The sequence below is a fragment of the Phoxinus phoxinus genome (assembly GCF_949152265.1).
Source record: "Phoxinus phoxinus genome assembly, chromosome: 24".
Classification (NCBI taxonomy): domain Eukaryota; kingdom Metazoa; phylum Chordata; class Actinopteri; order Cypriniformes; family Leuciscidae; genus Phoxinus; species Phoxinus phoxinus.
This window is the reverse complement of record NC_136899.1, coordinates 9,020,764-9,046,088: the sequence shown is the minus strand read 5'-3', so window position 1 is coordinate 9,046,088 and position 25,325 is coordinate 9,020,764. Positions and strand designations below refer to the sequence as shown.

At 36.4% G+C, this 25,325-nt stretch overlaps 3 protein-coding genes across 12 annotated transcripts in view; 1 reads left to right on the top strand and 2 right to left on the bottom strand.

Annotated features, from left to right (window-relative positions):
- phldb2b (pleckstrin homology-like domain, family B, member 2b) overlaps window positions 1–563 on the bottom strand; it is a 44,155-nt gene extending 43,592 nt beyond the window's left edge. For all 10 annotated transcript variants that reach the window (XM_079602249.1, XM_079602254.1, XM_079602255.1 and 7 more), the window contains exon 1: window positions 219–563. In XM_079602249.1, the coding sequence (XP_079458375.1) occupies window positions 219–242 (24 nt within the window). In that variant the 5' untranslated portion in view covers window positions 243–563. The remainder of the gene's footprint in view (window positions 1–218) is intronic.
- A 3,100-nt stretch (window positions 564–3,663) lies between these two features.
- Window positions 3,664–13,555, bottom strand: plcxd2 (phosphatidylinositol-specific phospholipase C, X domain containing 2). The gene is made up of 4 exons (XM_079602265.1): window positions 12,747–13,555; window positions 11,007–11,473; window positions 6,556–6,797; window positions 3,664–4,579 (listed from the first exon to the last, which is right to left on the bottom strand). The coding sequence occupies exons 1-4, from the start codon at window positions 12,844–12,846 to the stop codon at window positions 4,426–4,428; spliced, it is 963 nt and encodes a 320-aa protein (XP_079458391.1). The 5' UTR covers window positions 12,847–13,555; the 3' UTR covers window positions 3,664–4,425.
- Window positions 13,556–17,782: 4,227 nt separating this feature from the next.
- LOC306992930 (SH2 domain-containing protein 1B) lies at window positions 17,783–23,555 on the top strand. Its single transcript, XM_079602248.1, has 5 exons — window positions 17,783–18,023; window positions 19,129–19,349; window positions 21,758–21,821; window positions 21,980–22,160; window positions 22,616–23,555. The coding sequence occupies exons 2-5, from the start codon at window positions 19,216–19,218 to the stop codon at window positions 22,672–22,674; spliced, it is 438 nt and encodes a 145-aa protein (XP_079458374.1). The 5' UTR covers window positions 17,783–18,023; window positions 19,129–19,215; the 3' UTR covers window positions 22,675–23,555.
- Window positions 23,556–25,325: the final 1,770 nt, after the last annotated feature.

Sequence of the window (25,325 nt, the reverse complement as noted above, 5' to 3'; positions counted from 1 at the left end):
GATTTAAAACAAATTTGTAATAATGTTTGTATTTATGTTGATTATTATTATATATTAATATTATATAATTTTGACTTTTAGTCAAGTTTAATCTTCCAATATCATAGGTAAATGTCCCTAAAGAATCACCCTGTTATAGGCAGAGACAGTGTGCGCTTATTTTGAGTAAACAGACTTTTACTTCAATGTTTATTTGTCTAAAGGATGAAAAGTCTTACCATTGCCGAAACGATATCTGTCATCTTGAATGGCAACTCCAAAGACACTAACTAGCCTACTGAAGGTGCGCAGCGCTCTTCGCCAAATATCCTGCGCGCTTCCAAATGACAGAAAGAAAAGACTATTCAATATTTCCTCTTCTTTGAAAACTCCAACTCTCTGCCGACAGTTGATGATAAAAATGAAAACAAGTGAAACAATCAGACCAAAATAATTAATTTCCAAAGGAATTAAACAAGTGACTGTCTTTGGTGACTGAAAGGCGCTGTCCTGTCGCTCTTGGCCAGCGGCGACTCCGCTGTGCTGTGGAATGCGCAACAGCTGGAACTGGGCCGTTCGCTGATGTGCGCGTGCGCATTGGAGCCCCCGGCGCGTGCAGTACAGACAGCACTGACACAGTGCACTGTTTGTTGACACAAGGGATAAAACATTCATCTGTCATTTAAAAAAGCAGCAGTTTGAAATTAATCAGAGATTATCGATAGAATGTTATTAACACAAATGTATATGATTTCATGTTTTCTGTTTAATCTATTATTACGTTGTCGTTAACACACTACTAACCCCAAACCATGCACTCTGACCCATAATTCAGGTAGGCTACTACTACCACACACACACACTCAGTCACTCAGTCAGTCACTCACTCACTCACTCACTCACTCACTCACTCACTCACTCACTCACTCACTCACTCACTCACTCACTCACTCACTCACTCACTCACTCACACACACACACACACACACACACACACACTCACTCACTCACTCACTCACTCACTCTTTACTGGGACTGCAGGTTTTATACTGTACAAACTGTAGTTTTTTTTTATTTTATTTTTTTACATTGCTTTAATAAGTTATTTTCCAACTTTTTTTCTAAAGATTCAACTCGTTTTTTAGGTCAGTCTAATTAAGTTGAAATAACTTAAACATTTAAATGTTTTTTAAACCCTACTCCTGCCCATCACTGAAAACATTTCTGCATTAAAAAAATAATACACTTATGTTATATCAGGAAGTGTCCTCATAAACCATGTTTACGTGGTAATGCCCAAGTCATTACACATTTGTGTCCTCATAAACCACATTTCATGTAGTGCATCTTACTTGGCCAAATAAGATGAATCAATTTAAATTCTGACTAAATAAACCAGCTTCCTCCTCTCACAATTATCTAAAAGTTAATTACAGCTGTCAACTCAAAATATCCACTGAGAAACTATTTGTTTAATTAACATACAGAGTCTACAATGTGTGTCATACATTCTCACCCACCGTCGTTCACATCCAATTTGTGATTAGAGGTCACATGGCTGAATTCTGTAGTAAACAGGATGCTTCAGCACACACTCATCCACGCTTTTCTTATCTCAGAAATGAGACCAATGCCTTTTAAATAAATAAGCAAGCTCTCCACGTGAAGGTTGTCTGCAATGGTAGAATAATAGCTCTGTTTTATACAACTGCAAATGCTGTTATTTTAAAAGAAAGTGCTTGGAATCACCTGCTCTATGCATGTATATTTTCCTAAACCTCCATCAAATCTATCTTTACTCTTTACAGTCCCTGAATGAGCTGGACAAACAGAGGGAATGGAGAACTGGATGACCTTTGGTCAGTTCACAGATGGTCAGTGTTGCCCATATAGCCTCCCTTCACCATGGAGCCCAGGAGAACCCTCAAACAAAAAAGGCAGAAGAGTGTCAAGTGAGTTAGAGAAAACATTGCAGCATGTCCACTGCAGCAGTCGTTACCCACAAGGCCACAGCGGCGTGTAATTACACTGTAGTTAGTGTCCCTTTACTTAAGTTACTGCATTGCTGCCGACATGAGAAAACAACCCCTGACATTCTTTCATGATCTGGAATGAAATAAAGAGGGAGTGAAGAAAGGGAGAGCCCGGAGTGTGAAACAAAGGATGGAGAGAAAGAATTTTGTTTGTCAAGGTCTTAAAAGGACCACTGGTGCACTAAGAACAAAGAATCTCACAGTTTGAAAATGTAGCTGGCCAGGTCACCATGTCTTGAGCTTCTTTGGACTTGGAAACTTGGAATTACATATCAAATCATTGATATAGAAGGGTCCAAAAGTCTGACCACTAAGATTCACGTATTCAAAATCATTGGAAAATTTTTGGAACATTTCAAACTAAGAAATTCTTACAAATGAAGCTTCCAAAAGGGCAAATGGGGGTTTTCTCCAAAGATCCTTTCAGTGAACAGTTCTTATAACGAACAATTTCTCTTAATTTGAAGAACACTTTAATAATCTAAAGAACCTTTTCACACTGAATGAACCTTTTGTGGAATGGACAGTTTCCATGGATGTTAAAGGTTCTTCATGGAATCATAGATGAAGAACCTTTGTTTTCAAGAGTGTATGATGTAAAATAAATAAGAAATATGGAGTATTCTGCACTATTTCTAGGAAATTGAAATTGATCATGTGACTTCTTTGTACAGACAGTCTAAGCTCAATATGCTCTTTGGGACATCTCAAATCATCCTGGAGAACATGATTATCAGATGTTATGCAAACTTATGTGTTATTTCAGTTCAGAGACATTGTAACTCAAACTCGATTGTTTCGTTGATAATATAATTTGTGATAAAATTACAAAGTAGTAAATGCATAGTATTTTCACTTGTAGCCTAGATGTTTGGACCATGGTATGTATTCTGATTCAAAACCGGACTGCATTTTTTCACGTAAAATTCATTATGAATATCCAAACTGAGAACCTCAAGGGGAAACATTCCCTTTGCGATAACGGCGGCGAACAAAAACTGATTTTAAAGCCAAAGAGAACGAGAGCAGCTGTGCTGATTAGATCTGTCTCCACTTTCTTTCTTTCTTCCTAAATACCTCCATGCTTTGAGCACATAATTGTTCCTTCATTGGATTCAAATGCTCTGTGTGGACTCGTTCACATGATGGCCCTGATCATTATCTGATGTTCTTCCCATCCCAGAGTCCACAGAAAACAGTCACTGGAATGTGGACATGGTCACAGGGAAGACCAGGTGTGCTGGTTACACCATTTCTGTGAATATTGGTAAAAAAAAACAAAAAAAATGAGATTAACTAAAGATGATTACACACCTAATTCTCATAAAAAAGGAAAATATTTTCAGCATTTAATTTAAAGGGCTAATTGGGTCCATCTCACAAAGCTTATTTCACACTAAAATCAAAAATATATTTTAATATTTATATTGTCACAATGGGAACTTTTTAAAAATATATTTAAAATGAAAAAATAAATTTTTGTACCAATAAAAGGTTATTTATTGGTACTCCCCCCCCCCCCCCCCCTTTCTCATAACTTTTAATGAAAAATGTTATTATAAATGATTATCCATCGTGTCAGTATTTTTATAGTGACACATTTCAGAGAAAAATCAAGGCAAATTATAAATTACATTTTTGTACCAACAAGAAGTTGCAGAATCTATTTATTGGTAAAAATGCATTTTGTCATAACTTTATGAGGAAAAAAACAATGATATATTAATAAAATTATCATCCATCATGGCAGTATTTTTTATAGTGACAAATTTCTGAGCATTTCAAGGCAAAAAATATGTTTTGTACCAACAAGAATTTATTGGTAATAAAAACCACCATATTTTCATAACTTCAATGAGAAAAAATAATGATGAATTAATTCAATTCTAAATTGTTATTTATCATAGCCGTATTTATAGTGCCAAATATAAATAAAATTGAGAAAAAGAGAAAATTGAGGCAACAAAAAATACAAAAACTCTTTATTTTTGTTCTTCACCAGCTGTAAAAGAAAAGTGTTAAACTGTTCAAAGTTCCACTGTTAAACCACTCTAAGTGCTGAGATCATACCTTTCTTTTTCATGATGCAACATAAAACTCAATGAGCCTGCTTGTTCTTGCCCTGATATTGTGATTTCATATATTTTTATATGACAGAATAAACATTGAATATTTATTAAAATGCATTCTAAAATATTTATTATAATTACACAAATTTTTTTCAATGCATAAAGTACGTGAACGTGCTTTTGCGGTAAAATGTTCCGACTAATGGCACTTAAAGCTCTGTTAAATGAAATATAAAAAATGGCCATAGAGCTTATTTGGTATCCGTCATCTCTTGATAAAATCACATGCAGTGACCTCCATGTGATCCCAGTTCTTCGTGGTCAGCACAACTTCAAAGTAAATGTCATGTGCCTGACCGATCTTGAAGGAGGAGGTTATTTAAACTAATGACAGTGCTTGCGAAGTCCACAAGTTCTACGAAGTCTGAAGTGATGATATTGACCCCATCTATGCCTGGCTTTTGTGCCCCCACCCATGTCATTATGGTTGGAAGGTTCCTGTGACAGAAACAACAGAAGTGCGTGTAAGAACAGATGGGTATAGAATGCATTGAATATGCATATTCTAATAACATGCTGATTTATGGTGCTTATACACAAATTAAGCCATTTACACTCATTTTCCACTTTATCTCTTTAATGATAGACTGAAGTATGTACACTACCTTTCAAAAGTTTGGAGTCAGGAAGATTTTTTTGTTGTTGAAAGAAATTAATACTTTTATCCAGCAAGAATGCATTTAATTGATAAAAGGTGACAATAAAGACATTTGTAATATTACAATATATTTCTCTTTCAAATGAATGCTGTTCTTTTGAACTTTCTTCATCAAATAATTAATTTAGAATGTTGTCCAGTTTCCACAAAGCAGCACAACTGTTTTCAACATTGATAATAATAAATAAAAATGTTTCTTGAGCACCAAATCAGAAAATTAGAATGATTTCTAAAGGATCGTGCGACCAAAAAAAATAAGTAATTATGCTGAAAATTCAGCTTTGCCATCATAAATTATATTTGAAAACATTACAAATAGAGAACAGGTATTTTAAATTGTAAAAATATTTCGCAACATTACCGTTTTTTACTGCATTTTAGATCAAATAAATTCAGCCCTGGTAAGCATTAGAGACTTCTTTCAAAGCACATTTTCAAGGTTGTAAAGATTTGCATAAATACACATGCATGTTTAATCAACATGACAAAACCGCACTCGTCTACAGGGAAGTAGTTTTAGCAATCACAAAGTTAGTTCTACTTCTGGTCAGCTCAGACTAGAAATAAACTTCCCAAGCACCACAGCCAGCACAAAACCAGGAAACGGGAAGCTCAGGCTGTGTTTTTCCTGGAATAATAAACAATCCAACATCCACACTCGGGCAGATTTACACAGCTTCCTCCGAGACGGCTGTCTCACTAGGATGTCCGCTAAGACACAGCACGAGGCTCCATACTTCTGTGTTGGTCAGTATATGTGCCACTATGTCATATTAAGTCAAAAGCCTAAATTTATGTAGGCTATGCTCAAAATAGTATACAAAATGTAGTCTGAATACTATATGTATTGTACATAATATGCAATTATTAGGTATGCATTGATCAAAACCCAGCACTTCATTTCAAGGGGCCTTGGAATTTTTTATGAGGGGCCCCCTTTAGACTGGGTCCAATAAGTAGGACCTTAGCGGACCCCCACATTGTGATGACAGATTATGTTTGTGCTCAGAAGGGTTCCTCACTCTGGTCCTCCTGACACTTACCAAATATGGGGCTGCCACCTAGTGGATCATTTTAAAATTATTCCAACATTTATCGTTTATTCCTATGTGTGTGTGTGTGTGTGTTTGTGTCATAGATATACAATTATTTAAAAAAAAAACAAGTTAAGATTTCACTCATTTTCTTGTGTGTTTTTGCCATTTTTATTAGTTTTTGTTTTTAAACATGATTTAAATATATAGGTTTTTATAAAGTTTCAGTTGAATTAGTTTTAGTTATTTTAGGGTGTGTTCACACTTGGCATGTTTGGTTGGATTAAAACGAACCCTGGTGCGATTGCTCGGTTCATTTGAATAAACGAACTCTGGTGCGGTTCGATTGAAATATGAACACGACACACGGACCAAAGACATCTAAAGAACCAAAGGCAGGACGTGATGTTACAAGATGCGATCATGCGACCCAAAAAAGGACAAAATGCTGAAGCATACCTGTTTTTTCTCGTCATAGGAGCTACGTTGCCCATTACAGTTTGGTACAACGGTGTTTTAGATGTTCATTAAATCCCGTTGTAATATGTATAGGTTCGGTCTTAAAAATGATGACAGTGTGAACACTAAGAGAACCAGGACTAAATATATTATTTACTGTTTTGGTTTGGACCAAGAGAACTAAGTGTGAACACATCCTTAGTAGGCTAATTCAGCTTAAACAAAATGAAAATGAAACCTGTTTCCTCAACCTAAATACTCACCTCTCCACTAAGTAGTTTCTTAGCCCCCGCACCAGGCCCCTGGCAATGGTCTTGACACGTGGGGTTAAAATGGCCTGAGATACATGAAAGCTGCCGTATTTGGCTCGTTCACCCAGCGTGGTCTCCAGGAACTGGATGAGCTTGGTAGTGTCAGTGGTATTGGCCCAGGGAGCGGGGATTTTACTACCAGGCCACATCACAGGGCAGCCCTCAGCAGATGGATGATGGTAGAACACTAGGACCTGTGAAACCAAACACAAACTTGAGATAATCGTTAAAAAAATACCCATGAAGTTCTAACATTTTATTTTCCTAAATGAGACTATGACGTACATGGACGAGAAATGCAACCTCTGGAGGACGAAGTTTTCGAAATGACAGCTAAATACTCCGGCTGCATCCGAAATCGCATACTTCCATACTATAATGTAGACGAAAAACAGTATGTGACAAAAGTAGTATGTCCGAATTCACAGTACTCATAAATGAGTTGGCAAAAAGTTCCCGGATGACCTGCTTCATGCAAAATTCTGAAGTCTGTATACAATGGACACTTTACTATCCCATGAGTATTTATGTAGGGAGGTGAAATGACGTAACTGATGCTGGTAGGTCACATAATAATGACAGCATGGCGAATGTAGTGCGTCCGGATTACATTCATACTACACACATTCATACTATATAGAACATACTTTTTAGCGGCCGTAAAATAATTACTTATTCAAAATAAGTACCTGAGAGTATGCAATTTCGGATGCAGTCTCCATCCGCGGTCGACACATGCGCTCCAGAAAGGTTCATCTTTGTCCAGTGTCTGCACTATTTTTCTCCAGAAGTTATGACTGATACAAATGTCTTTGTATTCTTTTAAACTAAAGTTTCGTCTATCTCATATACCACCTGACCTCACACAAGTGCTTGTCAATGCGGAAATCTGATGTGTTTGCAGTCTCTGTTATTTTGTTGTTGTTGTTCCGTCTCTTTAGTTTCATTTTACTGTGAAACAATGGCCTGAGCCAAATTGAGTGTGCATGTGCGACCGCAGTTACAAAAATCGTCGAGCGTACTATTCTATGGTGACAATTTGCGGACCCTCGCATACACGTACAAACAGAAGTTTACTTTATGCTTAAGGCATCTGGGTTTTTCGAAGAATTTTTTTATTAGAGGATGAATTAAAATAAGACATTTCTTGTTTTTTAGATTTTGGCTTATTCTAAAAAGATTTTTGGCTTATTCTAATGCTTGTTTATTAACAATTTAATTTCAAGTTATCTTAAAGGTTGTATCAGCGATTTCAGGCGCACAAATAAATGATCACATTCATCTAATCTTTCCTAACGATCCACTAGCTGCCCGCCCCATAAGCTGTCAAAAAAACGCGTCTCTGTAGGCAGCCTAGGCTCTGAGATCTGCACACAAAAACAATCGGTTTCACAAACACTCAAAAGCAAAATAAATAGTGTTCAACCAATCACCGACAGGGACTGGGTGTTGTGAGGTTTTGCGCTCGTGCACTCAGCCCTCACAACACCCAGCCCCTGTCGGTGATTGGTTGAACACTATTTATTTTGCTTTTGAGTGGTTGGTAAAGGCAATTGTTTTTGTGTGCAGATCTCAGCAATCGTATCTCGATCTCAGAGCCTAGGCTGCCTACAGAGACGCGGTTTTTTGAGAGCATGCATGGGGCGGGCAGCTAGCGGATCGTTAGGAAAGATTAGATGAATGTGATCATTTATTTTTGCGCCTGAAATCGCTGATACAACCTTTAAAGGGGTGGTTGATTATGATTTCACTTTTTTAACTTTAGTTAGTGTGTAATCTTGCTGTTTGAGCATAAACAACATCTGCAAAGATATAAAGCTCAAAGTTCAAAGCAAAGGGAGATATTTACTTTTAAAGAAATCGTTTTTTTAAGGACTACAACAAATGGCTGGTAGGGACTACACAACATTCCTCCAGGGTTAGTGACATCACCAACCCTGAAATTTACATAAACCCCGCCCATGGGAACGCGATTTATAGATTATCATGACAGATTATGCTTATCAATGACTAGAAAATAACTAAGCTACATACATTTATCAACTAACCAAAATGCCCTGTTGCATTCTACATGTTGTCACTTCTTCTTGAGTCTCTCCATTATTGTTTGAACATAAACATTGACATTTTCAGTGCAGGTCTGTGTGATTTGTAAAAGGACACAAACTGTTGTAGCTCCGCCCCCTGTGCTGGGAGCAGCAGCTCATTTGCATTTAAAGGGACAGACACAAAAACGGTGCGTTTTTGCTCACTCTCAAAAAGTGACAATTTTACCATTCTATATAAAAATATATGTGGGGTATTTTGAGCTAAAACTTCGAATACACACTCCACCCCTTAATACCACCCCTTTAAAGAAGTTTGGAAGTTTGCTGAGGCCCCCTGGTTGAGAACCCCTTCCTTCATTCATGGAACTGTTACTGCACAGCCAAACACCACTCACATTTTCAAGTAGATGTAAAAAACATATGTAACCAGCAACTCTGCTAGAACATTTAAGATCTTGGTTCACCACCTTTTCTGTTACTAGCAGAATCAGAATCAGTTATGTCCACAAAGACTAACATGAGAATCTGCTAATCTGTAGGTGTTCACAAATAGCATAGTGCTTGCAGTGGATGCAAGTGTCCAGTTTTTCCCATTTGTACACCTGTCTTCCTCCATCAGAGTGGAAGTGAGACGTTGATCCGACAGTGATTAGGGTCAGTACACAGCAGGAATAGCTGACCTCTGGTGCAGCACACCACAGACACACAAAGAGTCACGTCAGCACTAATTCATGCACAAGTTGCAAACAAAACAGTCTGAACTGCAAGTTTAGTATAATAGTCAAATGCAAACCCACACAATTTCCACTTATTTACATAGTCAATAGTTCATGCATTCATGACACGCATTAATTCCTCACGTGCTTTAAGGTCACAAAACTGTAGGCTTTTGCTAGTACCTAGGATATCTAAGTCCACTTAAGGAGGGAGAGCGTTTTCACATTTGACTCTTAAACTCTGTAATAGCCTTTATGGATCCAGCCTATTATGAAGACTTCAGATGATCATAACACCCGTGAAGAGACGGAGACAACTCCTGCGAGGACTTCAGATGACGCAAACTCTGAATCAACATACCAATGCAATTATCTGTCATAATAATTTGTTAACAAACATGTATTCGTTACTTCAATGAGCTCATTGTTTCTGCCTTAAATTATTACAACGTTTAAATTAATACATTTTTAGCTAACTGTGTGATTTATGTACATTTCTGAAATGCATAACTTAGTTACCTCGGACAAGATCACTCTAAATTGTAATGTAGACACATGTATTTTCTGTAAAGCTGCTTTGAAACAATGTGTATCGTGAAAAGCGCTATACAAATAAATGTGAATTGAATTGAATTATAGTTGGTGCAAATACAGATTGTCACAGTCCTGTTGTTAGTTTTCATGGACTTTCAGTTGGTTTTCATCAGTCACGTGTTCCATTGTTCCAAGTCTCCCGTCAATCGTTAGTTGTCATGGAAACTCATCATAGCTGTTTGTCATTGTCTCATCACCACCGTGTATTTAAGATCCTCCTTTTCATTCATTCAGTTGTTGCCTGGTATTATTTGCGTTAGCGCATGCTGCCTTTTTGTTTTATTAAACTAAGTTGATATTGATCCTGTCTTCAGTCCACCTTCATCTTGTGACAGATCAAACACACATTTATCTAACAATAAACTGACTGAATTAATATCAAAAGGTTGTTTATTTGATGCTATGAGACACAGCTGGCATATCAGTAACTGGAAAGGCGTTTTATTTTCTTGTTTTTGACAGTTGTTTTTCAAGTAATTGTAGTGAGTTTCGGTATGACTGATCGCCTAATCTCGTCATGGATTTTTTTTTAAGTGTTAAAAAAAAGATAAACATCTTATTAGTGTCACAAAAGGGCCCTAAGTGTTATCACAAGTATTTATAAATGTACGTGACGAAATTGAGGTGTTGTATGAATGGTATGGCATTTAACCCATCCAAGTTCGTGCACACACATTTAGGAGCAGTGAGTAGTGAACACACACACACTGCAAATCGTGGACACACACACCCGGAGCAGTGGGGGTTAGGTGGACTAAGGACACCTCAGTTGTGGGTATTCAGAGTGGAAGAGATCGCTATTCATTCCCTCCCCCACCTACATTTTCCTGCTATTGAGGATTGAACCTACATCCTTCGGGTTACCAGTCTGACTCTTTAAACATTAGGCTACAACTACCCCATTGAGTACGGATATTATCAGATTACAAGATTCTGCTGCTTTTTCTTCTCGCCAAATCACATTTCAAGATTTTTACTGCATGTAAAGCCTTCATTATTATCATCAGATATGTCTAATGTGCACAACGTGGCGTCCTGAGCTCACCTGGTACCTGTTCTCCCACAGATAGTTTAGAGTGATCTCCTCCACCACGTCAAGCTTGCAGAGCTTGTGACCAAACACGTCCTTCAACATCTTGATCAGGTATTGATGATGCTCCTCGCTCATTGCATAATGATGATTAAAGTCTAAAAAAACAACCTCTTTCTTGTGCACGTTCAGAAAATGGTTAATGTCATTAAGGCCATCGCGTACTTTGTGTCCAAACAGCCCATGTATAAAGTATATCTCGTGGCCTGGTTCTCCTGGTTTGGTGGACACGCGCAGGTCGAAATAGCGTATTCCTCCCTCAAGCTGTTCTCTGAAGGTGAGGTTCTGAGTCATGGACCACTTCTTCATCACCTTCTTGGCAAGAAAGCGGAATATCGCAGCTAGGTGCTTCACGTATGCTTTCTGGTCTGGGCCGACTGGAGCGTGCTCATCCACCCAGAAGCTGAAGGAGTCATGAGACCCTAAAACATGAACACAAAGGCAGAATAAATACAAATTCAAACATTTCAATATGCATTTAAAAAAGTAACAGGCTTGACAGTTCTGCAGTTAATTTAGCCATTATGTCATGACACTATAGGTTGTTTATTAGAAAGATTTATTTAGAAAAATCCAGCTTTCAATAATCAATTGCTGACTATTAAAATAAATCACAGAAACAGGTTTGACCATTAAGATGTCCTCTAAGGAAACACTAAAAAAGGGAGGCATTCACATCCTGAAAGGATTATGATGTCATTGTGGCATTTTTTTTTTTAGTTTACATAATTTGTTATTATTTTAATAAAGGGAATTTTATGTCTTAAAAATAAAAAATAAAATAACAAAAAATTGTAATATATTTCATTATTTAATATGTTATTAATATAATTGATATATAATACATATAAAAAGAAAGGGAATAGAAATAAATTAAAACAGAAATAAAACAAGTATAGGCCTACATTTAAATTATACATTTTATTAAAATGAACAATTAATGTGAAGGATCTAAGGATTCTCAATAGCAACCTGTGTGTGTCTTGCTTTAATAATAATTTATTCATATTATTATAAGATTTATATTTTTCATCATTTAATTATTTATTCATCATTTTATAATATTCATTATCCATGTTTTTATATTATATATAACTTATTATTTTACTTCCTTGTTCTTACCATGTCATGTTATCATGATTTTGTGGTTCAAGAAGGGAAATTAAGTTTGCAAGAGATACTTCTCCATTTCAAGGTTTATAACATCACATGGACGATGCTGAGAAGCAGTATTTTTTCCATTGTTTGTGCTTTGGTTTAATAACAGTTGTTGGATTTGTACTGGTCTGATGTTTGAGCATTGAAACACATTCAAGATTATTCTAAACTCTGCTCTTTTTATTATCAACACTTTGTCCCCTGCTTCTACTCTTCCCTGGCTTTCTCAGTCAAACTCTCAGGGTGATAGAAGACTTTTGATAGAAGGTTTTCCAGGTTTTGGACAAGACAAAACTGGTATCTTTTGATAGGAACCCCTAAAATTGCATTTAATCACTCTTTTAACTAAATAAAGTACACTGCGAGTGCGTTTATTAGGCTATAATTATTGTTGCTTCCTAAATTATTATATAGGCTTACATCTATTTGGAAAATGGCCAACTTTTTGAATTTGCCACTGAATTAAATAACTATTGATGGAATTCTCTTTAGTATTTAATTTAAATGAAATGTCAAAGGTCAGAGAAGTTCTCTCACCAGGAACCGCCAGGTACTTGAGGGGCATTGATGTGAGGGCAGGGCACAGGGAGCCCATCCAGTCGGCATTCGAGGTGCTGCCTTTGAGTCGTGTCTTCATTTCCTCTAGTAAAGCGTTTCAGCGTTAGCATGCACAATGCCAATTCAACACCGATCCAGGCCAAGCTAATCCAGCAAACATCGTTAATCCTCGCGAAATCATTACAGTCAATCGGCATCAACGCGCGATTTAAATCAAAATAACAATGATTTACTCATTATACTAACATCAATATGTGTGAGGCAAACTGCAGATGGAGAGCGACCTCTTCTACTAAGTTAATCTTCTTAAACTGAAATTACAATCCTTATCCTCCTCCCTGCTTCCCTGCTGGCGTTAAAAGGTCTCGGTCAGGGCTGATTATACCCCCGCCCTCTCTCTCCCCATTAGACAGGTAACAGATGGGACGCTTCACCTCCAGTAGGCTACAGTACTGCAAGTGGATATAGCTTGTAATGTTTGAAGAGCATGGACACTTTTGACTTACTGACCCCACCAATGAGTGTGATCCATTTCAGCATTTGTTGCAGTGAAGAGCTGAAATTGGAGACTTATTATTCAACCAACAGGGAAATTAAATGCTTAAAAGCACACGCGGAAGAGGTTTTGATTTCCAAGTAGGCCTAACTGAAATATTTTGAATCACTTCACTAAAAAAATATTCGCTCAGTCACCCTTTCTGAAAGTAATGTTGCACCATGCGGGAGCCATCAAGAGTGTAAAAAGTGTCATTGAGGCAAGCAAATATTTTTTTTCCTTCCACTGTTGAACAGGAAATGATTAAGAGATAAACATAAATAGCACAGCCTTCACTTCAAAGGTAGGACTTAAAGGGATAGTTTACCCAAAAATCGAAATTCTGACATCAAAAGAAGATATTTTGAAGAATGTCAGTGTTTATCCCTTTAACCTTCATGCTGCATTAGGCCATTTTTGGTCATTTTCAGTTTAATTTCTTTGACCATTTTGGCTGTTTTAATGCAAATGGTATGTAATTTGGCAAAATTGTGACTTTTTGGATAAATTTACAAATTTTGATCCCATGTTGCATAATATGTATAACACACACTGTGTAGATCAAATAGGAACACCTAGCACCATAATGACCAAAAATGGCCCATTGAAACCCATTAAAACCTTGTTTAAAGCCAGGGCCGTCATTAATACATGAATCATGACTTATGTTGAAACATCCTTTCATTTTGAAGCAAAAGCATTATATTTGCATTATATAGTGTATTTCACCAGATGACGTCACTACATAGGTATTCCCTATGGGGGGAAATGCACGTTATTTTCCTGGTTTCCACTAGGGGCACTATTGAAGGTGTTATGAAGCATTTTAATGGCTCAATGATCTAAAATTATGTTTCTGAGTTGGTGTGGATGTCTGAGAGCAATGTGTGTCTGCGTTGACAAAAGTGTGTGTGTGTGTGTGTGTGTGTGTGTAGGGCCTAAATATAATACATGGTGTTTAGGCGAGTGACAAAAATCATAATATCCTGAAGGTCATATTTTACCCTTTCTGTCTATACTCTCTCTCTCTCTCTCTCCCTCTCTCTGTGTGTGTGTGTGTCGGTGGTGTAGGATGTGTGTGTAGGCGTGTATGTGCAATAGAATTTAGAAAAAAAAAATCATGTTCATTGTGATCTTGTAGTTTTGCTTTCTTTCTAGAGCAAATTTTGATGTGTAGGGAGACAGGCACAGGTTATAGTCACCTAGTAAAATGTTTGCAATACTGCAGATGTTTGCATTATGTCAATTATATGAAAAATGGTACCAACTGGTAGCCTGGGTTTCCCCATGATGCCTTGCGCGCAGCTCGATTTTATTCACGCTGCTAGGCAGCCTGGATTAGCCTGACTACGTCAGACTTCGTACTACCGCTCAATTTCATTTCGCTTCTGTACTTAGTCTGAGACATCGACATGTCTCTCAGTTTTCCCCCGGCCTGAAAACAGCCGGCCAATCAACGAACAGAGGGCGGGCTGAGAGCCGTTACGTAGACGCTAAGCGCCGATTTTGAGATTGGGGAAATCGAAAACGACCGTATGTTCACTCCGGTATTTCTCTCGATGGTTTCGTTTTCGCATTTTTTATAATGTGTTTATAGTGGCAGTTCGATGCTGCTGAGCTGGCGCATAACACACGTCATAACCAAACGTTATGTGATTGGCTTACGGGTAACCAATGATTTTGTACTTCAGACGAGCGCCCCCCCGCGATAAAGAAAACACTTTTCAATGATGCCATGTCAGACTCTGTCTATGAAGCAAAGCGAAGTAGCAGAGTTTGGTATTACCAGGCTAAGCCTGGATACCATGGACTAGATTTTCACCTCAGCGAGGGGACCAATCACAGAACAAGGAGGAAGCAGCAGGGCGATGACGACGTCTATGCGACACACAGAAGCAGTTTGTTTATATCAACATGTGCACTGCAGATTTACCTTCTACCCTCATGTTTGTCTTGGACAAACGGCAATAGTCGCTGAACAGTGACACCATCGTGTACACATAAATCTATGACCCATCGTCTTCTTCCTTGTTGAATTTCTGTCGCTCTACATACGTCATCTGGTATAATTGAAACGATTGGCTATGAGCTACGTACAGGCGCATTTGATAGACCTTCGTAGCGCCCAATAAACGGCTCTGGGCATTCGTACACCACGCCTCAAATACGAGAAAATGAACATGTGGTTCCACGTTAGCCAGACTAACCAACTGGTGGAAAACAGTAAAAAGTAAATATTTTATCCAAAGGCTTGGTCATGACAGGATATTTGAATAGAAATTATGATTTTATGATATTATGACAGTGGGTTCAAATGTTTTTATTTTAATGGGTTTAAATAGGATCAACTTTGTCCTTAATGCGCTATGTGTGATTTTGGAAAAAAATCTGACATAGCACAAAAAATAAAAATGCACCAAAAATAATTTTGCTGTTAATCTTTGACATATTCAAGACTGTGATAATCCAAAGCTAAAGTTTTCACTTTGCATTTAGTGTATGGAAAATAATTACATTTTTGTGTTTTTTCCTCTTATACAAATTGATGGTATCGTCACCAAAACTGGAATTTAAAGGGTTAAAATCCTGAAATTAAATAAATATTTGGCAGTTATGATGAGGTCTGATGCTGGTTAAAATATTTAGCTCAGTAAAAGTGGAAAATAATAATAATATATAATATTTTAGGCAGTGTTTAATATGTGACCATTTTTGGTCCTTAACGCGCTAAGTGTGATTTTTATTTTAAATCTGACATAACACAAAGATTAGGGGCAACATTATTTCTGCTGCATTTACAAATTTTGACATATTCAAGACTGTGATAATCCAAAACTAAAGTTTTCTCTTTGCATTTAGTGTATGGAAAATAATTGCATTTTTGTGTTTTGTCCTCTTATACAAATTGATGGTATCGTCACCAAAACTGGAATTTAAAGGGTTAAAATCCTGAAATTAAATAAATATTTGGTAGTTATGATGAGGACTGATGCTGGTTAAAAGATCTAACTTAGTAAAAGTGGAAAATAATAATAATATATAATATTTTTAGGCAGTGTTTAATATGTGACCATTTTCCGTAATGCGCTAAGTGTGATTTTTTTATTTTATCTGACATAACACAAAAAATAAAAATGCGTAAAAATCAATGTTGCTGCTAATCATGGACATATACCAGGCTGTGATAATTCCCTCCCAAGAAATCCACCTAGCATGTAGTACACAATTGTTTTACATTTTTTTATGTTTTTTTCCATCGATAAAAACAGTGGCATCATGTAAACAAATGGCATTTAAGGGGTTAAAATTCTGAAAAATAAATAAATATTTGGTAGTTATTTTCAGGACTGATGTTGGTTAAAATATTTAACTCAATGAAAGTGGAATTTTTTTTAAATATATAATTGTTTTATGGCAGTGTTTAGATTGGACATTTTTGTCCCTTAATGCACTCAACGTCGTAAAATATATAATGAGGCATAAAGGTTAAAGTCGCAGTGTGTAACATTGACAGCTAGCGGTATGCATTCCAAATTCAAAACATTGGAGTGTGGGGTCTCTGCGGGTGTTTCTAAATTTGTGGGTGTTTCTAAATTTGTGTGTGTTTTCAAACTGGTGGGTGTTTATAACTCAAGCAATGAAAATGATGCACCTCACCCCTAAACCACCCTCACTGTGACGTGGGCAAATCAGGTAACTCGGTCGAAAACGCCCCTCTGTTTATGGCCTCGCCCACTAATCTAGTAACTCCTACTGTCTTGCAGACACCTACTTAAAATATTAGAAGAGTTGTTTCCCCCGCCCCCTCCTCCTCAGACTTGACGCTCGCGCTGGTTGCCAAATTGAGGACAATGGAAGGGAGGAGACTTACACATTTGATGAGTTGATTTATCTGTGTTTTATGCTCCCGTTCATAGAGATTTTTAGATGTATGCCGAGGCTTTTAAGGTCGGGTAGAATCTGCAATCTCTGACCCAGTTAATTTACTCAATTTTATGGCTGCAATACGCTGTTTTCCGCCAACTGGCAACCAGGGATGTCTGGGAAAATTAGCAGTGCATGGGCGGAATCTGCACAGACGGAAAGAAAACAGACCGTCCGACATGGAACACACATATCAAAGTAGAATAACGGGCTATAGCATTGTTTTTTAGAGAAACGAGTATGTGAACTTAGCATGTTTCCTAAATATCTGCAAACATATGGTAATTTTTATGCTTTAGTACAGTCAAAAACATACAGCACTCCAATGAAAGGTAAATTAAGCTAAAAAACCTGCATAGTCCACCTTTAATTTGAAATGTGTGAAAACTCCCCTAAAGCAAATTTTTTGAAGTGAACATTTTAAATATGCATCCAAATACATATAATTGCAGATATATCCTACACTGTATATTATGTTTAAATACACTATATTCTCTTATCTCTATAAGCATAAAGACAAGTTAAATTAAAAGAGTGTAAATTCCTCGCTTCAGTCGTGATCTTACTTGTTACTTTTGACATCACACTTGGCTTCCTTTGACCACTATTAAACTCACACACATACACACGCAAACCGACTTCCGGTGTGACATTAACGTTAGTTGGTTCGCGTCTGCATTACATTATACCCTCAGATGGAAAGATGCTCACACTGCCTTGAAGTGTCTCATAATTTCTGAGTGTGGGCATCAAGGAAGTTTCCTTTTGATTCGGTTCACTATTATAAGCTGCCAGTGGTAGAGTTGTGACGTTCGCGAACGAACCGATTCTTTTGAACGGCTCATAAACATGAACGATGGGAGCCGAGTCGCGGCTGGAGGGGAGCCGTTCTTTCTGTCGTTCTTTTTTTCCTATGCGTGTTTCACACAGATGCACACAAAGGCTGCGTTTACACTTGGCATTAACATGCAATCACCATGATCTGATCAAGTAGATCGGATCATTAGGCAATCAGGACACCGTGCGTTTACATTTGTTCATATTAAGTAGCCTCTGTATCTGGATAACCGATCGGATTTCTGTTTCCTGCATATTTAAATTAGGTCTGTAGCACGACACCAATAAGAAGACTATACAAATTAAGCAATGTCCCAATTGCTTTCACTCACTCACTTTACTTTCCTGTGCAATCTCCATCCTTAGATCAAATTACGTTTTTTGAATGAAGGAATATTTCCAGAGTTGATCATACAAAAATAACCATATAAGTCACATCATCGATCATCGGGTGATGTCCTATTTGCAAAGTTTACAGTAGTAATAGTGGACTGTATGTAGACATTTCCATTTGATTTATTCTAATTTTATCTACAGTATATATTTAAAACTTTAAATATTTTTTGTTTTTTATAAACATTTTCTTGTGTGGAAGTGTTTGTAGTAAAAGCTGTTTTGCACAGAAATTCATTGCAGCCGGCTTTGTTTTTGATGTTTATTTGTGAGTAGGTATTGTATGAATAACATAAGTCAACATAGCTTTACACATACACACACTTTGTACTAAAGGTAAATCCAAAATAGGGATGTCACTTTCTAAGCAGAGGGATGTTGTGGAACCCTATGGAATATAGTCCACACATGACAAATGAGGTAATAATCAATATTCAGAATAATTCAAACTCAGATATTGGGGTTTTAATTATTTGACTACAAATCTCACCTCATCATTCCTCCCAGTGATTATTTCCAGGATAAACTGAGATGCCCCCAAGCTGGCTTCTTAAAACTGACTAAATATTTAAAAAGAGCCAAAAGAGCCGTTCTTTTGAACGGCTCTTTGAAAGGAACGGATCGCCAAGATCCGGATCCCCTCAAAGAGCCATAAATCCCATCTCTAGCCAGTGGACTTGCGGAAAACACGTGGCGTATTTTGATCAAACAGCAGTGACTTGAATTGGCAACACGCTCCTCATATTGGCGATGTGAAACATGGACCTTCCAGCGTATCATGGGCCGATAAGCAAACAGAGATGTGAGGAGCTGCTTGGCAAGAAAGGAAAGGATGGAACTTACCTCATTCGGGACAGTGAGACCATTCAGGGAGCTCTCTGCCTCTGTGTATAGTAAGTAGCTACTGTTTCTTATTCACCATTTTTTAGGAACTGGCTGACAATTGAGTACTTTATCAAGGAACGTTTTGGATATATGTAGGTCTATTTGGTGTGTAATCTCCTGATTTTTCCATTTCGCTCTCATCAGATACAAAAAATAATATCTAGCATTTATTTAAATGAATGAATTGAGACTGAAGGATAGTTCAAGCTGATTTTCTGATTTATCAGTTAAGTTGTCGTTGAGTTGTCACCACCATCAAATTTGACACATCAGTAATGACAGCTAATAGCGTTGACAAAAATAACTAAATTTTGCATGTCACACAACATTAGCTCTATATGTGTGTTGACTATAAAGAACTATTATGGAAATGATATAAATCCCAGACACTTTCTAAGCCAATTTTGGAGTTGATATAATAGAAAATATAAGCGTGATTAGCTATTGATTGTAAAAACAACAACAACAACAAATCAAAGAAAAACAACAAAGTTCCCTCACTAAAGTTTTTTTCACAACAGGTCAAAAATGGAAAGCAGTCTTTTAGAATGAAGGCTGACTTTGATAGAGTTGAAAAAAAAAACAGTTTATATAAGTTAACTTTATACAAGTGAACTTGAATAAACTGAGGTGTGGTTTTAGCAGAAGTGAGTGATAATATAAATTAATATAGCCTATATTGTTTATAAAATATAGAGAAAATCAGTGAGCTCAATGTTTCTGCATTAAATTATTACATTGTTTAAATTAATACCTTTTTCGCTAACTGTGATTTTGTATATGAACATTTCTGAAATACATAACTTAGTTGCATCTGATAACAGTTGCATATGATAACAAACAGATCACTCTAAATTGTATGCGTTTTCTGTAAAGATGCTTTGAAATGATGTGAATCGTGAAAAGCGCTATACAAATAAATGTGAATTGAATTGAAAATCAAAGCAAATGGTTAAATTTGTATTAGGAATATTATATGATTATCTCTAATTAAATTCAAAGTGGAATTGTTATTACTTTCATAACTAAGGGTACGTATTGGAATTTATTGGTACCGTATATATATATATATATATATTGTATAGCCTATACAAAATGTATTTTGTTATAAATATATTAAAATCTATATATCTTATAACCAGAATATGTATCAATAATTAAGTGGTTAATCAATGTGTAATTTGTATACAAGTATTTTTAATTCTTTCCTAGAAGGGCATTTTTACAGTATTATTTTTAAATTGGTCCAATTCCTCAAATTTGAGAAAATACTATTAATGGAAATCATTTTGTGGCTCTTTGTCATTTAGGGTAATGAGAATGCCTGCAAAATGTTGACACTGATGTTTTGTGGAATGTGCACTCAAAAATTTTAATTACGATTACCATGTTTGTGGGTAAATTTGATATTCTTCATATTTCATCATTAAAGGCCACTGCAGCACAGACCCAACATAGACCATAGACACCCCTCCCCCTATATCCTCTAAATGTATTTACATTTACATTGGGCAGACACTGTTATCCAAAGAAAGTTACACTGCATTGAAGTCAAATTTGTATCAGCTCAGGCCAGTTTAGTTAGCTGGGAATCAAACCAATTATCTTGCTTTTAACACTTCTGTTAAATGAAAAAAGAATATTTGGAATATTCAAAGTTTATGAAATGTTTTTTTATTTTTTTATTATACCCAGATTTTCAAAAACATTTTAAGGGCTAGTTTCATAAATGAAGTAAAAATAACGACTAAATCATTGTGGGAAGTTGTCTAACTGGAAAGACACAAACACAATATATAATTCGATATTTATTCCTCAAAATGTTGCTCGACTTCCCAAGCACAGCTATTTAAAGTCATAATTGATAATAAAATACATTCTATTGATGCTTTTGGTGAGGTTCAGGGGTGTAGCATTCAACAACTGCACATTTACAAAAGGGGAAATAAGCAGCTCTTTAGATATCAGCGCAGCGGTAAAAGAGAAGCGGTAGTTCTAGTTATTCACAGTATAGAGACTTTGCACTGGAAAATATATTCACTGCTCAAATGTAGACTTTAAATGGTAATCTTAAAGTGCATGGCTAGTAGTACTGAAATTGCAAACAAAAAATTATTTTTAACAGCTACTAAAATAACTTAATGAAGATAGAACGGAAACGCTTGTCAGTGATTCTGCAAACCCAAAGAGCATGACACTTCCTGAAGGTAGTGTCATAACTTTACTAAGAAAGTGCCTGTCAAGAATATACACAACTACGCAAGAAATTATAATATCAGTTACCATAACTGTTGTCTTTTCATCTAAAAAGCTGTCAAAAAATATTATGATGTCGCGTATAAAAAATAAAAAAATGATTTCAATTTTGATTTCGTGGTGACTTTAATTAATTTCTTTATTTATGCATTTTTTACAGCAAACAAAAAGTGGTCTACACTTATAGGATACTTCAAACCCACTCTGGATCCTACACTCTACAGGTAGGACACGCTAAAATAATCTCTGTGGTAGATAACTTTGGCATAACAGTACAGATCTAAACTGATTGCACAACAGATTTATCATTAAATTAAATGAATAAATATGTGAATAAATTAATTTCCAAGTCATTAAAAAGTCACGACACTGTTTGTTTCAGGCTAGCTCAGGTGTAGAGGAGAAATTCTTCAAGACGATGAAGGAACTTATTCATCATTACAAGAAAAAGAATCAAGGGCTTTCAACACACTTATACCGTTCGCTGAAAAGGAAAACACTGCCAGAACAGCCTTTGCAATGTCCAGAACCATTAGTGCATGATGAGGAAAACGAATATGAAAGTGAGTGTGTCAACTGTTATAATATAAGCGATTTAAAAATCATGAGACATTACCAATGTCATTACAAGTGTTGGGGGGTAACGCATTACAAGTAACATGAGTTATGTAATCAGATTACTTAAAGTAACTAGTAAAATAATACTGTTTAATTTACAGCAAGTTGCTTTTATTGCATTACTTTTATAAGTGTCTTTCTCCAACATATTTTTAGCAGGAATCATCTTTGAATTAGTTACCCTTACCCTAACTAACTGTGAACCTCTCTCTCTCTCTCTCGTCTCTCTCTATCTCTCTCTCTATCTCTCTCTCTCTCTCTCTCTCTCTCTCTCTCTCTCTTCTCTCTCTCTCTCTCTCTCTCTCTCTCTCTCTCTCTCTCATCTCTCTCTCCTCTCTCTCTCTCTCTTCTCTTCTCTCTCTCTCTCTCTCTCCTCTCTTCTCTCTCCTCTCTCTCTCAGATGTTGATTGCTCAGGGGACTATGTTGTTGTTCTGCCAGATGATTTAGTCAAAAAGTGAAGTTCGGCCTGGATAACAGCTAACACGAAGGAATGTTTCTAAAAACTTTAGAAGAATCACTTTACATGAATCACTTTTTATCATTTGTATGATTTTGTGCATAGTAAATGCATAAATTGTGGATGTGCTATTTCAATGCTGTAATGTTGTGGATTTGGTAGTCATTATACATTTTATTCTCATCATAATAATTTGAGTTAAAAGTTCGGTTTGGTTTTCCGAATGTCTTAATATTTGTTACGTTTTGCTCTAATGATAAATTATTTAATATACAGAGGATTTCACACGGTCAGTGTTTCAAAACCTAGAAAGAGTGCTAAATATTGTTTTATTTATTTCACAACATTGTGGGAATTCTATATTTGTAGATTCTATATTGTAGAGTCTATAATAAGGTATGCAGTGTAAATATTTTGCTCCGAATGAATGTGCTGTCTTGACGTTTTTACATGTAAATATATTCCATTTACTTTACCAGTTAAATGGGCCCACATAACAACAGTGTCCTATGCACTGTGTCATATGCTCAAAGACAGAACTGATGTCACTGTCTAAATTTAAGTTTGGTGGTGTCTTTTAATAAATCAGTTTTTTTGTATCAACTTGTTTGCCATATTTCTCCAAGCGCTTCATTTCTTATTATAGGCCTAAATGAACCAAAGATTTTATTTTATTTAAAAAGAGCAGAGGCCAGTTGCATAAGCCCAGCCATGGTTGGCGCCGATAGCCTCGTGGGCAAGTGCGCTGACATGTAGCGCCGCTGCGCTTCGGGCGACCCGAGTTCGAGTCCCGGCTCGTGGACCTTTCCCGATCCCATCCCCCCTCTCTCTCTCCCATCTCACTTCCTGTCTATATACTGTCCTATCCAATAAAAGTCACACAAAAGTGAAAAAAAAAAACAAATTTAAAAAAAATAAAATAAAAAAATAAAATAAGCCCAGCCATGTTAAGACTGCGTCTTAAAAACTAGTCTGACCAACCAGACTCTTTTCAGATTTTATTTAACTGATTATGTATTTGTAACGGACTTAAGTTTACGACCAACATTAAATAAATAAATTGATGACTAACTTACAGTTTGACTAGTGAAAGTAGTTTATGCAACTGGTCACAGATTACTAAAGGTTATTAGATATATTAGATAGGGCAAAATTATAGAAGACTTATATTAATGGTTTAACCAACTAAAAACAAGCTCAATTCAATAACACTGCTATTAATGAAGACAATTCTTTTTTCTATCTACTTACAGTTGGTAGAAACTGCAGTCTTCTGTAGTGCAGGAATAACTTTTGTACGGTACAGTCTTCTATTCAAGTTTGTTTGTTTGAGGATCTGAAAATACAGATGACTCCAAATATACCATTCAAATACAGGACTGGATAAGGCAACTGAAACACTGGTCAATATAAAGTGTTGAGGTTTCACACATATGCGTTGCCTGGTGACCAATCTTCACTTATTTTAAATTCCAGAAATAGTAGTATGTGAAAATTTTGATTAGCAGAGCACTAACTCAGCTGTACATAAAATGTTGCAATCCACATAACATAATTATAACATAGATCTGCCAAACTCTGACACTTTTTTAAAGTTCTCTGAAAACGCACCTCTTTCAAAAGCTTTCAATATACCCTGACTTGAGCGACTATACTTCTCTTTGATGTGTATCTTTACTGGTCTTACTGTCTTCCCTTAATGGCCTTGTTAAGCACTTTGGTCAATGCCAGTTGTTTTTAAATGTGCTATACAAATAAAATTGTATTGTATTGTATAATTGGAGACATATCAGAGTTCAAAAAGAGGACAAAACTGTTGTTGCGTGTCTCGCTGGCTCTTCTGTGACCTGGACAGCAAGTCTTTTTGGTGTATCGAAAGCTATGGTATGCAGGCAAGGGTAATGTCAGCACACCACAGGATGACCAACATCCAACAGGAGTAACTGTCGACGCAAGAAGCTTTCTGAAAAGGATGTCTAGTACTAACCCGGAATGTATCCAAAATACATAAAACCACAGCTGCCCAAACTCACTGCATATTAAATGTGCAGCTCGACTCAGTTTATTTTAGAATATACTATTACTAGCTTTGGTCACTTATGCCAATGACAAATGTCAGTTTCATTGGTGCTAACCGTGCAAATCTTGGGCCATGGATAATTTTTAAGGAAAAATTAGGTATTTTGGAGGAGCAAGTAAGAAATGTAAGAAAATAAATGTCCACCTCCAGCATCACAGTGACCTGACCACTGTTCTGTGTGATGAATGGCTCAAAATCCCTCTGGCCACTGTGAAGTACTTGTCATTCCCAAGACGAATTTATGGTCTATTGGCGGAAAAAGGAGGCCCTATCATACTAATAAATGATTGTGGTCTAAAAACCCGGTGTTAGAATTTCATTGTCCAACCTCTGTAAATTCTATGTCCTAAAATGAAGAGAACAGCAACAACCAATGCTTCTGGTGTACACGGGTAAAAAAAACGTAGTTACGTCAGCGCGACGTCGAATTCTGGCTCTTAACCATTCTTTCTAGATTGGGGGGTTGTAAGTTTTCATAAGAACATTTAAAAAAGAGATTAATATAAAAATTAAGAGAAAATATCAAATAGTGAATTAGTTTATGTTTGTACTGCTTGGTGACATTTTTTTAC

What these genes read in the sequence shown, in the direction of transcription:
- plcxd2 (XM_079602265.1), bottom strand. Translation starts at nt 12,846, where the DNA reads ATGAAGACACGACTCAAAGGCAGCACCTCGAATGCCGACTGGATGGGC. An exon ending in CAAGTACCTGGCGGTTCCTG is followed by an intron (nt 11,474 to 12,746) that starts GTGAGAGAACTT and finishes TTCATGTTTTAG; the next exon opens with GGTCTCATGACTCCTTCAGC. An exon ending in TGTGGGAGAACAGGTACCAG is followed by an intron (nt 6,798 to 11,006) that starts GTGAGCTCAGGA and finishes TTGGTTTCACAG; the next exon opens with GTCCTAGTGTTCTACCATCA.
- LOC306992930 (XM_079602248.1), top strand. Translation starts at nt 19,216, where the DNA reads ATGGACCTTCCAGCGTATCATGGGCCGATAAGCAAACAGAGATGTGAG. An exon ending in CTGGATCCTACACTCTACAG is followed by an intron (nt 21,822 to 21,979) that starts GTAGGACACGCT and finishes TGTTTGTTTCAG; the next exon opens with GCTAGCTCAGGTGTAGAGGA. An exon ending in TGAGGAAAACGAATATGAAA is followed by an intron (nt 22,161 to 22,615) that starts GTGAGTGTGTCA and finishes TCTCTCTCTCAG; the next exon opens with ATGTTGATTGCTCAGGGGAC.